The sequence below is a fragment of the Trachurus japonicus genome, chromosome 22 (genome assembly GCF_045865225.1).
Source record: "Trachurus japonicus isolate A0001 chromosome 22, Traja_1.0".
In the NCBI taxonomy this organism is placed as follows: Eukaryota; Metazoa; Chordata; class Actinopteri; order Carangiformes; family Carangidae; genus Trachurus; species Trachurus japonicus.
Window position 1 is genome coordinate 1,468,313 of NC_140928.1, and position 18,313 is coordinate 1,486,625.

An 18,313-nucleotide genomic window follows, 5' to 3' on the forward strand; every position below is an offset into this window, starting at 1 on the left:
CTCTGTTTGTTCTCGAGTGGATATTAAAAGTTCAACAGTTCTCCTGAAGTAGTTTTCTCCGTGCTGTTTCTCAGCTGCGACCCAGTGAAACTAAATAACAGTCAGCGTCTGTGTGTGAATGTGCTGCTGGTGTTTTAAAGCAGAAGTCAGGTGAATGTTTGTGTTAATCTAAGTCTTAAATAGTTGTATCTTCCGACAGCAATCACTTCTATAGAGTGTTTGGTCTGAAACACGGTCTGTCAGTCCCTCTGCTCTGCTCTGAGCCCAGGAGAAAACTTTCCTTGTATCCTACAACCTTTATCCAATGAGGAGAGAGAACGGCATAAAGGGGCAGTCCTCTCTGTGTGCAGCCAAGGGATGCGCCTGAATGTGGTGATGTAGGGACGAGGGCGGGGACTGCATCGGCTGACAAGAAGTTAGCCAAAACCACCGGATCGCTTACTTCTGCTTTAATGCTGACAGTAGAAACCTAACTGAGTGCTGACTGCTGTGGTGAAGAGGTTTCTGCTGAAGTGGGAACAATCAGCTTCAGATCATTTTTACTCAGTGGTGTAGTCTCATTTGTTGTAGTGGGTTTACTGCTTTTTAGGTGAGTACACTGTTCATACCTGTATCATAGACCATAGTTAAATAGTTTTGTTGTACGCAAGGCAGCATATACTGTAGTGCATTTCATACCAAGGGAAAACTCAATATGAAAAATTGGAAATGGGAAAAACTAACAACATAAAATTATCATAAAACCCAAAATAGTAAAAATTGGAAACATTAAATTAAAAGCAAAAAAAGAATAAAAGAAAGTCCAGGGATATATATAGCCTATAAATATAATAAAATAAAAACTAGACTAAAAAAGAGCATACATATGTAGTTAAAAGCATGAAATATTGATTTGTATAAAACAATTAAGAGGACTTACAGTGATTAAGATTTCAAGTTGTTTAAAAGGGCTCAGCCATAGACACATAAAAATGTTTTTAACCTGGATTTAAAAGTGCTTAAAGTTGGGGCTGATTTCAGTTCTTCTGGTAGACAAAACCCTGTGTAGTGGGTACAGTAAACTGAAATATTATTGCATTCAGTGAGTATACTGAGTAAACCTGAGTATCACATAGACTACACCAGTGTTTTTACTGTCTCTGAACTTTGAGCTCCAGCGGCAGCGCTAGAGTCGTAGAGGTGAGCTGTCACCTGAACACAAAGCTGCTCTTGTACGAGAAAAATAAAGTCCTGTTATAACAGAGTAACAGAAGGATCTGAGCAGCCAATCACAAGGTCAGAAACACCATGTGGTATATGTCCATAACTAATCCAATAATATTTTTGATAGATCAGACACAGAATAGACTGGAATGTAACTTAGTGGAGTGTCTCTGTGCTGCTTCTGTTTCTTTAAATCTTTCAGTTCACTGTTTCCAGGGTTTCATCTGTTCATATAATACCAACAGAGATCCAGCAGGTGGCTCCACTCTCCCGGACAACAAACACCCCCTGAATGACTCATGTGATTCCCGGTAAATGCAGAGCAAAGTGAAACTGTTCAGACGCCATTTCAGAGTGAACAGAGCAGAAGGAGAGGAACTGAAGTCAGAGAGAGGTGAGTGTTAACACAACATTGTTATTATTATTTGTTATCATTATTGTTGTTGTTGTTGTTGTTTTTATTATTGTTGTTGTTGAAGCATCAGAGTCAGTTTGTCTGTGTGGACTGTGGAGAGAAGAAGAGTCAGACGTAGTCCGTACAGACGTCAGCACATTGTCTCAGTTTGACCTCGACTGTAAACTTCTTCAGATTCAGAACAAACATCAACTTGAACTCAAGGACCTGAGAAAACTTTAGAGGTCAAAGGTAATTGTAGTTTTGTTTTGTTTTTTTAAAGTATATTTTTGGGGGCTTTTTTGTCTTTAATGTATATAGTCCAGTAATTTTAGGCCAAAAAGGGGGTCAACGTTAAACAAATTGCAACAGAAGCAAACTCAACTGATTTTGTATCCTCAGCATGTCCTGAGTGAGGGAAAAAAAGCCCCGAAGAATCCCATTAGGGGAAAGTTTCGAAAAACACCCAAACATATCCCATTTATACGCATATAAAAAAATTTTTTCACGTGTATAGGGTAAAATTTTTAACCTTTAGATATCTCCATGAAAAATACTGAGTTGATTACTTACATTAAGACAAACAAAAAATGTATTACAAGTTTTTTGAAATTCTTTGTTAACATGAGCAAATTTGCATAAATTTGCATATATTTGCATAAATTCCACCGTTTTGACGGCACATGTATATATGAAGTTGCTGTGGTGGCACCGGCATGAAAATTGGAATGAGTTGACTCCATCGGTCAACCGACAAGTTGACCACTTTAAATTTCAAGATGACTGCAATTTTTCACGACAGCCACATCCTTAGTAGAGCAGGTATGACATGAGCCAACAGTGCATAATCCAATTACGTATGGCTAATTTGCATACATACAACACCTGATCTAAACATTGAGTAGAGCAGGTGAAAATGTCTTGTTCAATCTTGTTAACATATAATATGTTAACAAGATTGAACAAGACATTTTTTAACTGTAATATGATATTACAGTTAAAAAAGGAATGGAACCAATTTAGGCCCATGAGCATTAATAGAGACGGAGCATGTCATACCTGCTCTACTAAGGGTTAAGGGATGTCTTGAAAAATTGCAGTCATCTTGAAATTTAAAGTGGTCAACTTGTCGGTTGACCGATGGAGTCAACTCATTCCAGTTTTCATGCCGGTACCACCACAGCAACTTCATATATACATGTGCCATCAAAACGGTGGAATTTATGCAAATTTCTGCAAATTTGCTCATGTTAACAAAGAATTTCAAAAAACTTGTAATACATTTTTTGTTTGTCTTAATATAAGTAATCAACTCAGTAATTTTCATTGAGATATCTAAAGGTTAAAAATTTTACCCTATTCATGTGAAATTTTTTTTTTATATGCGTATGAATGGGATATGTTTGGGTATTTTTCGAAACTTTCCCCTAATGGGATTCTTCGGGGCTTTTTTTCCCTCACTCAGGACATGCTGAGGATACAAAATCAGATGAGTTTGCTTCTGTTGCAATTTGTTTAACCTTTTCTCATAAAATGACTGGACTAATAGGAGAGTTGAGAGAGACAGGAAATGGTAGACAGAGAGAGGGGGGAATGACACGCAGAATAGGATGGGTGCTCTACCAACTGAGCTAAACACCGCCCTGAAGATCATTATAGTTGAAATGAGATTAAAATTATTGTCTTGATTCTATGTGTGTGTGTGTCAGGTTTCATCTGTCCATACAGGTGTAATACCAGGAGTTACCCAGCAGGTGGAGCCAGTCTACTGTGTAAAGAGACTTCCTCTCTGCAACTACGCACTTAAAACTGAACAATGATTTCCTGAAACAAGACACCATTTTAGAGTGAACGGAGCAGAAGAAGAGAAACTGAAGTCAGAGACAAGTGAGTGTTAACACAACATTATTATTATTATTTGTTATCACTGTTGTTGTTGTTGAAGCATCAGAGTCAGTTTGTCTGTGTGGACTGTGGAGAGAAGAAGAGTCAGTCGTAGTCCGTACAGACGTCATCACATTGTCTCAGTTTGACCTCGACTGTAAACTTCTTCAGATTCAGAACAAACATCAACTTGAACTCAAGGACCTGAGAAAACTTTAGAGGTCAAAGGTCAAAGGTCGTGGTTACTGGATAAACATGGATTTAATGTGAAAGGACTCTGAGTGGTGGAGGACAACAACTGTAGACAGTGATGATAGTTTGTCCTCAGTGTATTTGTTTGTGACAGGTGATCAGACTGTGTGTGTTTCTGGTTTCCCTCTCAGACCGACTGAAGTCCTGAAGATGAGTGTTAACATGGAAAAAGAAAAGAAGGACGGATCAGAGTCTCCAGGATCAATCTGTCCATCTTTGAAGAGTGACCGGTTCAAAGAGCTTAATCCAGACTTCAGACCTGGACTTGGACCTGGACCTTCAGACTCAGAGTAAGAAACCTGATACAAACCTGAAACTGAACCTGTGTTGAGCTGCTGCAACGTCACTGATCAATGTGATGTCAATAAAAACATGTTTGTGTTTGCAGTGGTCAAAACCAGAGACTGAGAGCAGAGTCTCCAGGATCCATCTGTCTGTCCATGAAGAGTGACTACTCCAAAGATCAACCTCTTTGGTTCAGATCTGGACCTGGACCTGGACCTGGACCTGGACCTGGACCTGGACCTGGACCTGGACCTGGACTTGGACCCACCTGTTGGTCTTTGAGGAGTGACTACTCCAAAGATCAACCTCTTTGGTTCGGACCTGGACCTGGACCTGGACCTGGACTTGGACCCACCTGTTGGTCTCTGAGGAGTGACTACTCCAAAGATCAACCTCTTTGGTTCAGACCTGGACCTGGACCTGGACCCACCTGTTGGTCTCTGAGGAGTGACTACTCCAAAGATCAACCTCTTTGGTTCAGTACTGAACCTGTACCTGTACCTGGACCTTCAGAGTCACGGTAAGAGACGGTTTCTACTGTAAACTGAGCTGAAGATGATTCAGTCATTAGACTCATGTGAAGGAACCAGATCCATCAGACTCTGAAGGTTCACAACAAACCTCAGAGACAGAAACATGCACACACTCTGTCAGCAGCCAATCAGAGCTCAGATGTGGAGCTGTGACATGTTGTTGATCCAGAAATGTCTTGACAGGAGAAAGAGGAGTGGTGTCTCTGTGGACCAGCAGCTGTCCTGCTGTGGTCTCTGTAAGGACGTCCTGAAGGATCCAGTCTCCACCAGCTGTGGACACTGGTTCTGCAGACAGTGTTTCACCTCAGACTGGGACCAGTCTGGTTCTTCAGGACCCCCCTCCTGTCCCCAGTGTGGACAAAGACCCAGAACCAGAGGTGAGCTGCAGACAGCCAATCAGAGCAGCTGTGTACAAAGTGAGACTGAACATCTGTCTGCTGATGTGGTCATTTGTTGTTTTCTCCAGAGTCATTGTTCCATCACACAGCACTGACATTTAAGATGATGATTCAAACCTTCTCTTTGTTGTCTGTAGTTTTTCTGTAGCTGATGAAAATAATCTGATCAGATTGTCAGACTCTCTGTCTTCAGTCTGACTCTGTCTCTTCTCCCTCAGCAGATGGTGGTCTGCAGGAGGTTTTAGATCAACATAAGATCAGTCTGAGGAGCAGATGTGAACGAGTGACTGAAGGAACTGAGGGAACAGAAAGTGGAACAGGAAGTGAAACCCTCCTCAACAGCATCTACACTGAGCTCTACATCACAGAGGGACAGAGTGAAGAGGTTAATACCCAACATGAGGTGAGACAGCTGGAGACAACGTCCAAGAAGAAGAAGATCCTCCATGACACTCCAATCAAGTGCAACGACATCTTTAAAGACTTACCTGTCCAACAGAGAGAGGACGTCTCTACTGTCTCACCTGTCCAACAGAGAGAGGACATCTCTACTGTCTCACCTGTCCAACAGAGAGAGGACGTCTCTACGGTCTCACCTGTCCAACAGAGAGAGGATGTCTCTATGGTCTCACCTGTCCAACAGAGAGAGGATGTCTCACCTGTCCAACAGAGAGAGGACGTCTCTACTGTCTCACCTGTCCAACAGAGAGAGGACGTCTCTATGGTCTCACCTGTCCAACAGAGACCCATCAGAGTGGTTCTGACCAACGGCGTCGCTGGCATTGGAAAAACCTTCTCGGTGCAGAAGTTCACTCTGGACTGGGCCGAGGGCTTGGAGAACCAAGATGTCAGTCTGCTGGTTCTGCTTTCGTTCAGGGAGCTGAACCTGATCAGAGATCAGCGGTTGAGTCTTCTCAGGCTGCTCCATGTTTTCCATCCAATATTACAGAAGGTCACAGCAGAGGAGCTGGCTGTCTGTAAACTTCTCTTCATCTTTGACGGCCTGGATGAAAGCCGACTGTCACTGGACTTCAACAACAGGGAGGTTGTGTCTGATGTCACACGGACGTCATCAGTCAACGTGCTGCTGACAAACCTCATCCAGGGGAATCTGCTTCCCTCGGCTCTGGTCTGGATCACCTCCAGACCTGCAGCAGCCAATCAGATCCCTCCTACATGTGTCGACAGGGTAACAGAGGTCCGAGGCTTCACTGACGCCCAGATGGAGGAGTACTTCAGGAGGAGGTCCAGTGATGAAGATCTGTCCAGAAGAATCATCTCACACATCAAGACGTCCAGGACCCTCCACATCATGTGTCAAGTCCCAGTCTTCTGCTGGATCAGTGCTACAGTTCTGGAGCACATGTTGACCACAGACCAGAGAGGAGAGCTGCCCAAGACCACGACTGACCTGTACTCACACTTCCTGCTGGTCCAGACAAAGAGGAAGAAGAACAAGTACGGTGAAGGACATGAGACGAGTCCACAGGAGCTGACGGAGGCCGACAGGGAAGTTCTTCTGAAGCTGGGGAGGCTGGCGTTTGAACAGCTGGAGGAAGGAAACATCATGTTCTACCAAGAAGACCTGGAGCAGTGTGGTCTGGATGTCACAGAGGCCTTGGTGAACTCAGGACTCTGTACTGAGATCTTCAAAAGAGAGAGTGTGATCTTCCAGAAAACAGTCTACTGCTTTGTTCATCTGAGTGTTCAGGAGTTTCTGGCTGCAGTCTACATGTTCCACTGTTTCACCAACAGGAACACACAGATCCTCAAGAAGTTCCTGGGAGAAGACTACGAAGAGGGAGAGAGAGCAAGGACTTTCTATCATCGATCAACATTTTTTAGTCCTCCATGGATCACTAACAGCCCTTTAACCCTGGATGAATTCCTGCAGAGAGTCATGCAGAAATCCTTCAGCAGTAGAAACGGTCACCTGGACCTGTTTGTTCGCTTCCTTCATGGCCTCTCTCTAGAGTCCAACCAGAGGCTGTTAGGAGGTCTGCTGGGTCAGACAGACAACAGTCCAGAAACCATCCAGAGAACCATCAACAACCTGAAGGAGATGAAGAGTGATAAAATCTCTCCAGACAGAAGCATCAACATCTTCCACTGTCTGACGGAGATGAAGGACCAGTCAGTTCATCAGGAGATCCAACAGTTCCTGGAGTCAGAGAACAGATCAGAGAGACTCTCTGAGATCCAGTGTTCAGCTCTGGCCTACATGCTGCAGATGTCAGAGCAGGTTCTGGACGAGTTTGACCTGAACAAGTACAACACATCAGCAGAGGGACGACAGAGACTGATCCCAGCTGTGAGGAACTGCAGGAAGGCTAAGTGAGTCCAGACATGATCAATATAATTATTGATAAGATAAACACAGTGTCTCAGAGGCAGCTGTGCAGTCTGATTGGTGTCCTCAGGTGATGTCATCTTCAGACTCCGCCCACACTGACTCAGGTGACAGGTTTGGTGTCATGTAAAGACAGCGTCAAGTTTTATATTCCATCACAGTAGTACCAAGTGTGTAATGGCTCATTATTGTGTGTTTATTGATTGGTATTGGTATATTTATTGATCCCACAGTGGAGGATCCTGCAGTATTGCAGCAGCACAGTGAACAGTAACAATAGAAGAGAAGACACAGTGAAGTTTTCAGTCTGTCTGACAGCAGAGCAGAGCACAACACAACACAACACAACACAACACAACACAACACAACACATACTCACGAAGTGTCACTGAGAGTCAACAGAGCCTCAGACTGAAGCTGTGAGTGATGAGGATCAAACTGAGAGAAGAAGAGCTGAAGCTCAGATGTTCATCACATCATCACGTCCTGTCATCAGATGCATCAACTGTGTTTTTACTGCAGCTTTCATCTCATTTCATTCTGACACGTTTCATATTTTCTCTCTTCACAGAGTTGTTCGTTGTGGACTCTCAGAGAGTCACTATGAAGTCGTGGCCTCAGCTCTGAAGTCCAACCCCTCCCACCTGAGACACCTGGACCTGAGTGAAAACGACCTGAGTGACTCAGTGGAGGTTGTGTGTGCTGGACTGGAGAGTCCAAACTGTCGACTGGAGACTCTGAGGTGAGTTCACTGACTGGACCTGTTGGACTTTTGTCTGAGTTCAGTTCAGTTTCTGACTCCATGTTACTGCAGCTGGTAGAAGGTGAAGGGTCAGAGGTCACTCAGAGGTCAGTGTGATGATGATGATGATGAGCTGGCTCTCAGATGAAGCTGCTAACAGAACAGCTGGATCAACCACTGTAGCTGAAGCTGAGCAGATGTGATGTAGATCTGAGTTTTCCCTCTTTGCTTGGTTCAGGGTCAAAGGTCAAAGCAGCTTCCCAGTGTGAGAGGTCAGGTCAAAGTCCTGTAGCTCAGAGAACAGTGTTGGTTTGATGATCCCACTGTGGAGACACTGAGGCTCATGAACATCAACACTGGGCTCCACAGGAAGGAAGCTTCAGCTCATGGTCACATGACATTAAAGGAGTTTACTTCCTGTCCACAGTGTCTGTGGAGCTGCCTCTGGTCACATGACCACTCACTTAGATTCACTGATGATGAGACACTGAATGCTGTCAACACGGAGCTTTGTTCTCAACTCACTGCTTTTATTCTTTATTCAGATTGATGCACTGCAGTTTGTCAGAGATCAGCTTGTCTTCTCTGGTCTCAGCTCTGAAGTCCAACCCCTCCCACCTTAGAAAACTGGACCTGAGTGACAACGACCTGCAGGATTCTGGAGTGAAGGATCGGAGTGGTTTTCTGGAGAGTCCAGACTGTAGACTGGAGACTCTGAGGTCAGACTCTGTTTTATTCATGTTCTCAGATGAATGTGATGTGAAAGCTGTGATATTATACTGATCCACACTGAGGGTCGTCTTGGTTTTATTCTTCTCTGCTTTTAGTCCAGTCAACTACAGAAACACTTGTTAGACAATAACTGATCTATAATCAATAGCTGGTGGCTCCTCCTCTTTCCTGAGGTTCTGTGGTGGAAGCCAACATCCCATAATAAGGTGTGTGTGTGTGTGTGTGTGCTGGTTTCAGCTCTGTGTAGAAGTTGGAGCAGGTTCAATCTGTGAAGTCAGTCAGCAGGTTTTGTCTCTGAACTTCATTCAACATGTTTCTATGTTTGTTGTCATGGCAACATAGTTATTATAGGCTACTGATCCACACTGAGGGTCGTCATGGTGATGTCTGTTTTCTTCTACTCTGCTTTTAGTCCAGTGTGTCAGACAATAATGATTTATAATCAATAGCTGGTGGCTCCTCCTCTTTCCTGAGGCTCTGTGGTGTTTGTAGTGAAACATTCAAAGCCAACATCCCATAATAAGCAGGTGAGAGTCTGTCTCACACGTGTGTTGTCCTAACAGCAGAGTTCAGCCTCACACGTGTGTTGTCATGGCAACAGAGTTCAGCCTCACACGTTGAGCATCGTCAGTAACCTCTGATCAATGTGGCTGCTCAACATTAGTTTGTCTGAATGGAGCCACAGGTGGAGCTGACAGGTGAAGAGGCAGAGTCACTGCGTGTGTGAATATTACAGTTTTTTACAATCGCTATGACCCGTTCTTCAATACTTAAAACACAACAACACTAAAACTCTTCACACACATCACACCTAAAACACACAATTCCCAAAACAGTTAATTAGTGTGAATGCTTTCTTCCTCTCCGCCATTTTCTTTATACTTATTAGGGCCACGGGCCATCGCACCGCTATGAAATAGCTGCAGGGACCAGTGCCCGGGCACTTATATATCAAAACGTGCGGTTTGATCGGGATCGGTGTGCTATTACTTTTCTCAACAGTTTACGCGCAAAATTTTGCATTGAAGCGAAAAAGACCAATCATTGGAGTTTAACAAACGTCTACTGCTCAGGCATACTTTCACCTAGAGACTTCATTTAAACTTTAAACAGTAGACACAAGTCTTGTGTATTGTCGTATTACTCCACGTTTTGATAGGTCATATAGTTTTTGATCAATCCCTGATCAATGACCATGATCATTTTTGGAGAAATGAGTTTATAATGGGTGTGTATTGCATGGAATGTTCGTGTCAGAGCACGTGACATCATCGGTTAGAGTGGGAGAGAGTGAAGAAACATTCTGTATTTTTTCTGGATAAACTGTCAGCACGGCCACAATTTACACTCTACACACATAATTTTTTCAGAATTTGTAAGACAAACTTGTTATCTATCAATTCATGTGCTCAAAATATCAGAGAGACTTACAGAACTTACAGAATCAGCCTCTGAGTGCGGCCACGTCTGTCCCTGCTCCTCATTGACTCCAATACAAATATTTTCTGAGAGGAGCAGAACGGCCTGATGTTTTAAAACTGCCAGCGCCGCCAAAATATTTACTGTAGAAACACCAAATCGTACCGAAATTTTCAGGAAGTCCTTAGAGCAATGTGATCTGTGTTTTGTTCTGATAGGAGTTACCGTTTTCTCACCCTAAGCCTAAATGTGAGACCGGTGCAGAGGCAGAAAATGGCTCTTTTTCTCCACGTTTCTGTCTGTCTCAGCCTGCGGGGGCCCCTATCGCCGTGGTAACCTCTTTGATCCTCAGGCCAGAGCTCGTTAACTTCATAAACAATCCACCTGGCGCTCGTTTAAATGTTTATAAACACAGACACAGCTAAATCAGACTGACACAGGATGCAGAGCTTCATGTGATTACAGTCACACACACACACACACACACACACACACACACACACACACACACAGTTAACCTAATGTGGTTACAGCTCCTCCATATCAGTGCATAGAAAGATGATCATTAGGGGTGTAACGGTATATGTATTCGTCCCGTGCCGTCACGGTACGGGGGTCACGGTTCGGTGCACACAGTCACACGACGAATACGTCTGGGAGAATATAAAAAAAAAAAAAAAAAAAAAGTCGAGTCCTCACTCGAATCCAGGTGGCGGTAATGAGCCTCGAAGCTGCCTGCAGCCGTCACAGCAGACGAAGAAGAGAAGTGATGAGAGAGTGAAGTTAGAGGAGGAGATGTCTGCTTCATTCATGTCACTGTGGCTTCTCAATGAAACAAACGGCGGCGGCGGCGGCTCGCGACCATAATACATCCATGCTCGCGACTGGTCCACCGGACAAAGTCCGTCGGCGATGTTTCACGGATGCGCGGTGAGTCGCTAGAAACGCATCAAACACGTAGCGCATGTTCAACCCGATATGTCAATCACTGGTGCAAGGAAGAAGACTAGTTGTGTGCAACAACTTATCCCGCAGCTTTTAAGCCTCTTGACATGAACACAGACAGGTGAGGAGAAAAGGAGACCGCACACTATATATAATCAGACACATTTTGTCTGATGAAGGGCTGACGCCTGAAACGTGTGAGTGACATTAAACTGTCACGGGAGCTTTTAACTAGGGTGCGCTCTCCTTTTTTCCTTACCTGTGTCTTTCTTGGTGGTCCAGCACCTAGTCTTCAGTTTTTTGGGGGATGTGCGTGTAGCTGCCTAATATGTTTTATGAACACAGGCAGGACCAGAAACATCACCAAAGTAACTGCTAGTCTAATTTAACTGTGTAAACCAACATTGATGTCAGTTTATTGTTTTGTTTTTTTAATAATATTTTTTTAATAATAATAATAATTTAATAATTCGAATAATAGTTGCCAGTTGTCAAGTGCACATTTTTTTCCCTCTAGAATTAATGAATGGCATTATAACACTCCTAATGCACTTGTTTTATTTTGTATTCTTTTTTCTTTTAACTTTTATAACACAAGACAGATTTTAGTTTTACATTCAATTAGTGTCTGTTGTACCGAAACCGTACCGAACCGTGACCCCTGAACCGAGGTACGTACCGAACCGTGACTTTTGTGTACCGTTACACCCCTAATGATCATGTGTCTGTCTGATCAGCTCTGTCTTGACCTTAAGATCGTGGGTTTGATTCCCATGTTGACAGAGATGGCACAACCCGCAATAGCTCCCGTGGCCCATTCAAAATTTCCCGAGAGGAAATTTTCTAGTTATTGTTTTGCTATTTGTACTTATTTATACTGAGTAATAATAAGTTTTGAGTATGCTTTGAATTTTGAGCCACCTGTTACGGTTAGGTCTTGTTAGGGAGAAATTTGTGGTGATGCCGATGAAGAAGAAGAAGTACCAGAGTCCCGTATATCTTATGCTGAAGGAGTTTATTTACTTGTACAAGGAGAATAGAAGAGTCGTCAACACAACATGAGTGCCTGAATCCATCTCAATTCTGAGGGTCAAACAGTAAAGCTCAGATTCTTATACTAGAAAGGTGGGCCGAGATAGCAAAGGGGAGATGTGTTAACATCCAATTGGCTATAGTGAATAAACATGAAGATAAGGAATCATACCTGGCCTTAGCATGTTCCTCAGAGAGAAAATAGGGCAGATAACTGCCCCAGCAGTAATATAACAGAAAGTCACTATGACACAGAGGGATTGACCATTAACTTACACAACTATCTATAGGGAGGTGAAATTATTCTCTAACAGGTCTCATGCGGCTTCCGTAGAGAAAGCAGGAAGTGAAGTGTTGTTGTGAAGAACGTGTTGAATAAATGAGAATATGGCGGATTGACACAGTCGTTTTACCGTATGTGTCGGCCGGCTCAACGAGTAGAACGGTCTCCTGTCATATCTCATGTACAAAAAAATGAAAGACCCATCTCAGAGCAGTTTATGAAAGAAGACAGTAAATGACAGGTTTTTCCAGTAAACACTTTACTGTATTACAGTATTTGCAAATGAAAGTAAAGAGCAAAGAGAGAAAAAAAATCAGCATTTACAGTAGCTGTCATTCACTATTGTCAAATACACAAAAAGAAAAAGGAGCAGAAGAAATTACTGTTACTGTAAAAAGAAAAAAAGAATAAACTGTGATGATGTATTTGCATGAGCTCATCGACTGTTTTTCAAAAGCAATGAAACAAAATACAGGTCATAAATTAGGTCGCTTTCACACCTAACCAAGGGGACTCGGTTCGCTTGGGAGGCTGAAAGTTGCAACATTGTTGCATTTATCACTTGGTTTGGTGAACCCGACAGCTGCACTGAGGACAGAGAAACGGCACCAGAGGAAAAGACGGAGACTGACGAGAGACGTCGAGTTGTTGGTGTTGCTGCGTCACTACGTCATGCACTACGTACATTTGGTCCTGTGTTTAGTCCGGTGAGCTTTCGCACGGCATACGAACCACACCAGGGTTCACTTGGAAACAAACCGAGACCCCCGTTTTCAAGCGGACCAGAGTTTGTTTGTTTGATCCGCACCAGAGTTCGTATGAGCTCTCACACCCGCCCAAACGAAGCGGACTATCTGAGGAAACGAACTCTGGTCCTGTAAAGTAGTGAAAGGTCCACACGATACTTTGGAATGAATTAATAAACGTTACTACTGGCTCTGGAAACTAGCACAGTCACACATGAGCACAAGCACACAGAACACTCATATCAGCCGGACAGGTAAGTGGAAGTAGCAACACGCTGAGCGGGAGTCTGAAGTAAACAAAACGATTTACGGTTACTGTTGTAACGTCCATTCAACTATAAGAGTCCTTATATGATAGGTCCGTTTAAAGCGGACCAAACGAGGACAGTGTGAAAGCGCCCTTAGTTTCAGTCTACAATGTGAACTGCTGTTCACTTGGTCTTTAGGTTTGGCTTTGAACATGAGGTTTTCTGTTTTGACAAACTGTGTGAAAGCAATTGAAAATTTACCAGTTTAACATCTACTGTTTTGGTCTTAGTTGAGTTTGTGTGTAAAAGAAGTTAAAACTAATTTTAAATGTGTTGAATGTGTGTATTTTGTGTGAAAAGAACAAGAAATGTGTTAATTGTATAGCCCACGCAGGCTGATGTTGTGCCAACTGTGTTAAGAGTTTTGAGAAAGTTTTTTAAGTATTGAAAAGTCAAGCATAGCGTTATTTCTGGCAGGCCATGACGTCAAGCTCTAAATCAGCATCAACAGCGTAGCAGCGAGCAGATCAGCTGATGGCTCAGCTGACTCCCCGTGGCTGCTTCCTATTGGAGAATTGCATTGAGAGCCCGACGTCACCTCCCTTGCTGCTGCCTCTGCTCGCTGTTTGCAACCCACCTCCACCCCAGCTCCTCCTGTTATCTGTCATGAACCTCATCATTGAGTCTTGTTAGTTGCTCTACTCTGACTGGGTTTTCTTTGCTGCTGCGCTCCCTGTTTATGCCGCTCATGATGGCTCATGAAGGGCAGGAAGGTTCCTGCCTCAGGCTTTCTGCGCAAGAGCGTGGAAGAGCAGGGGGTCCCAGAACAGTACCATACCGCCAAATAAAACTTGTGCAAGTGAATATAGATTATTTTGACAAAGTGGTCCTGACTGAAATGGGTCATCGCGATCGTAAAAAACTGTAATGAGCTGTTTTCTCTCTATGTCACTGTCTAACCTGCTTCTTGTTGCTTCAGCTGTTGGACTTTGATTTTCTAAACTGGTTCTTTCTGAAGCTTCTTCAGCTCTGAACAGATGATGAGACACTGAACGCTGTCAACAAGGAGCTTTGTCCTCAACTCAATTTTATTCTTTATTCAGACTGAAGAACTGCAGTTTGTCAGAGATCAGCTGTTCTTCCCTGGTCTCAGCTCTGGAGTCCAACCCCTTCCACCTGAGACACCTGGACCTGAGCTACAACCACCTGCAGGATTCAGGAGTGAAGGATCTGAGTGGTTTTCTGGAGAGTCCAGACTGTAGACTGGAGACTCTGAGGTCAGTTCCAGTGTTTCCCCCAGAAAATGTGTTAGTTAAGGTGGTGTGTGTGGGGGGGGGGGGGGGGGGGGCGCGGATCTGTCGACGGGGGGGGGGACGCACCGCGCCGTGCGTATTAAGTTTCGCTTTCAACACGCGCTGCTGTTATGCATGCGCGCTTCTCCGTGGTGTGTATGTGTGTGAGAGGATGCGGCCATCGTCCGACGGGGGTGGGGGGGGGTGCGGCGGCGGCGAATATCGCTACATTTTTTTTTTTTTAAAGACGTTAGTTTAGGCGGCAGCTCTTTCCTGTTAAGGCGGCTGCGGGAAACCCTGAGTTCACTGAATGTTACTGTTGTAGATCTTAGGGGTGTGTGTGTGTGTGTGTGTGTGTGTGTGTGTGTGTTAGGGGTTGCACAGTCTAGTCGACCTTACAGCTCCACAATGACGTTTTGAGCTTGACGTCGCTGATCATGTGACAGTACAAGGAGCGGCTTGAAACAACAGCTGAGTGCGCTGAATGAAAAAAATACGAGCACCGTCAAGCTGGATAGAACGAGATCGTACCAGACAGGAAGTCGGGCACAGAAAAGGCGAGAGAATCCGGTCAATTTTCAAAATAAAATAAATAAATGTTTGCTTGTCCGTCTATAAATATTTGTCAGTTGCATCTGCACACAAGACACACATACATACATACAGCGCTGGAAAACCGAGTAGCCTACAGACGGGTCGATGTTTGACCGGCGCGGAGAGAGCAGGAGAAGCTGCTGCTGACACCAGCCAAGCACCTGTGAGGCGCTGCGCTTCCGCGGGCAGTGGATTAGAGTCGACTTTAAAAAATCATCAAAAGTCATGCAACCCCTAGTGTGTGTGTGTGTGTGTGTGTGTGTGATCTGATAAATGATCAATAATTTCATCTTCTTCTTTAATTCTTCATTCAGATTGAAGAGCTGCTGGTTGTCAGAGATCAGCTGTTCTTCTCTGGTCTCAGCTCTGAAGTCCAACCCCTCCCACCTGAGACTCCTGGACCTGAGTGGAAACATCCTGCAGGATTCAGCAGTGAAGGATCTGAGTGGTTTTCTGGAGAGTCCAGACTGTAGACTGGAGACTCTGAGGTCAGACTCTGTTTTATCTCTGTGCTCAGATGAATGTGATGTGAAAGCTGTGATATTATAGGCTACTGATCCACACTGAGGGTCGTCATGGTGACGTCCGTTTTCTTCTTCTCTGCTTTTAGTCCAGTCAACTACAGAAACACATGTAATGTGTCAGACAATAACTGATCTATAATCAATAGCTGGTGGCTCTTCCTCTTTCCTGAAGCTCTGTGAGGTTTGTAGTGAAACATTCAAAGCCAACATACCATAATAAGCAGGTGTGTGTGTGTTGGTTTCAGCGCTGTGAAGAAGTTGGAGCAGGTTCAGTCTGTGAAGTCAGTCAGCAGGTTTTGTCTCTGAGCTTCATTCAACATGTTTCTATATGTTTGTTGTCATGGCAACAGAGTTCAGCATCTCATGTTTGTTGTCATGGCAACAAAGTTCAGTCTGACACGTCTGACAGGTGAAAAGGCGGAGTCAGCAGCAGCTTCTCATGAATATTAATGAGCTGTTTTCTCTCTATGTGACTGTTTAACCTGCTTCCTGTTGCTTCAGCTGTTAAGAGTTTGATTTTCAAAACTTGTTCTTTCTGAAGCTTCTTCAGCTCTGAATAGATGATGAGACACTGAACGCTGTCAACAAGGAGCTTTGTCCTCAACTCACTGCTTTTATTCTTTGTTCAGATTGGAGTGGTGCAGGTTGTCAGAGATCAGCTGTTCTTCTCTGGTCTCAGCTCTGAAGTCCAACCCCTCCCACCTGAGACAACTGGACCTGAGTGGAAACAACCTGAGTTCTTCTTCAGCTCTGCAGCAGCTTCATGATCTTGTGAAGAGTCCAGACTTTCGACTGGAGACTCTGCAGTGAGTCTGATCGTTAGCTGTTTCCACAGCTGATGACTGTGGGAGTAAAATAAAATGTAAAGAGTAAAGTGCAGCAGGTGAACCTGCCAGGATGTAACATCACATATGACATCATATGTGACGTCACAGACACAGAAAACGCTGCAGCAGCTTCATGTGTCAATTACCAGTGATCCAGTTACAGGTAAAGGTGTTGAGTCAAACAGGAACAATGAGGTTCACCTGTCACTCACCTGAGAGTCTCTAGAAACCATGATCATGAACATCTCTAGAATCCAGCAGATTCAGTCAATACAGTGTCTCTATCAAATCTCAACAGCCAATCAGAAGCTGAAACACACTGAAGAGTTGGACTCACCACCTCCCTAAACCTTCTCCTTCTTCTCCTCTACAGGACAGGATGAGAGAGTGAGGTGTGATGACATGCGGTAAAGGACCGAGGACCGAGGTGGGTAAGGTGTCTCGCCCACGGACACCATGACAGTGACTGGGACCTTCTGATTATTGGACGACTCACTCTACCTTCTGAAAACCAACCTTGTAAGATCAGAGCCTCCGACCCGGTGTCCCAGCTCTCGTCTCCATGGCGACACCGCCACATAATCGTAACGCGCTAACCCGCAACCTGTAATCTCTTGTTGATGACAGATACGACTTAGGGTGACCAGATGTCCCGCTTTGCACATGATATCACACTTTTCTGTCTTTTTTTGAGCGTCACACAAATTGAGACCATGTCCCTCAATTCTGCACTCAGTTCTGGAGTGAACGGGAGTGGGATTCAAAGCGCAACATTCAAAGAAGCACAAGCCAGGCAGTAGGCTACGTTAAGAACCTGAATGGTGCACTCAAAACGGTCCAAAAGTTAGTGTGTGGACCGATGCACACTTCACGCCCTCATCATTGTATCTTGTTGGTTGCTCTGCTCTGTCTGTTGTGGCTACGTAGCGGTGTATAACCTATGAAAATCAATATACCGGTAGGCAAACGTTTTCCGCCAGTAAGAGGAGTCAGCTGACGTGGCGGCGGCGTAATCTCTGCCTCGCATTAAACAGCTGATGCACACAAGCCAAAAAGAAAGAAAGAAAAAGAGAGAGAGGGAGAGAGAAAGGACAAGTAGGGTGTTCATTATCGCTAATTGAAATAACAAAACAAGACGGTAGTGATTTACTCGGGATTGGAACGGGACAGGATTATTCTTTGACTTTGTCACGGGACCAGGACGGGACGGGAATTTTTTTGCGGGAGCGGGACGGGATTGAAAGAACACTCCCGTGTCAGCCTCTAGTGTGGGGCTCACTGCAGCACGTGCTGCTCGTTGAAAACAGCTGTGATAACGTGCTTTCAGGTCCGAGTCTCCAAACCAGAAATGTTTATAACAACACCAGAAAAAGTTGCTAGATTTGTCGCTAGTCACTTTTGACAAAAAAAAGTCGCCAAGAGGGGTTGGGAAAGTCGCCAGATTTAGCGAGAAAGTTGGCAACACTGCTATCACTGCTGTAAGGAGAATCAATGAATAGAATGCCGCATATAATATTTCATTACCAATTATCATAGTAGAACAGCTTTATCAAGCAGTTTTTGATGCATTTTCCAAACAGGAGATGGGTTCCTGGTCTAATGGACCAGCCGGCCTGAGAAACCTGTTCTA

General features: G+C 44.3%; 2 protein-coding genes and 1 long non-coding RNA gene across 3 annotated transcripts in view; all 3 read left to right on the forward strand.

Moving 5' to 3' along the window:
* Positions 1–17,177, forward strand: part of LOC146963185 (NLR family CARD domain-containing protein 3-like) — a 37,227-nt gene extending 20,050 nt beyond the window's left edge. The window contains exons 8-10 of the mRNA XM_085767978.1: positions 15,647–15,820; positions 16,486–16,662; positions 17,057–17,177. Of these exons, the coding sequence (XP_085624104.1) occupies positions 15,647–15,820; positions 16,486–16,662; positions 17,057–17,066 (361 nt within the window). The 3' untranslated portion in view covers positions 17,067–17,177. The remainder of the gene's footprint in view (positions 1–15,646; positions 15,821–16,485; positions 16,663–17,056) is intronic.
* LOC146963186 (uncharacterized) lies at positions 1,445–4,000 on the forward strand. Its single transcript, XR_015034745.1, has 3 exons — positions 1,445–1,597; positions 3,307–3,484; positions 3,865–4,000. It is a non-coding gene; the product is annotated as an uncharacterized LOC146963186 (long non-coding RNA).
* Positions 6,850–8,310, forward strand: LOC146963187 (NLR family CARD domain-containing protein 3-like). Its single transcript, XM_085767933.1, has 3 exons — positions 6,850–7,283; positions 7,871–8,041; positions 8,280–8,310. Exons 1-3 carry the CDS (start codon positions 6,850–6,852, stop codon positions 8,308–8,310), a joined length of 636 nt encoding a protein of 211 aa, XP_085624059.1.
* Positions 17,178–18,313: the final 1,136 nt, after the last annotated feature.

Coding starts and splice junctions, on each gene's coding strand:
- LOC146963187 (XM_085767933.1), top strand. CDS start 6,850: ATGCAGAAATCCTTCAGCAGTAGAAACGGTCACCTGGACCTGTTTGTT. Junction 7,284..7,870: donor AGGAACTGCAGGAAGGCTAA/GTGAGTCCAGAC, acceptor CTCTCTTCACAG/AGTTGTTCGTTGTGGACTCT. Junction 8,042..8,279: donor TGTCGACTGGAGACTCTGAG/GTGAGTTCACTG, acceptor TGCTTGGTTCAG/GGTCAAAGGTCAAAGCAGCT.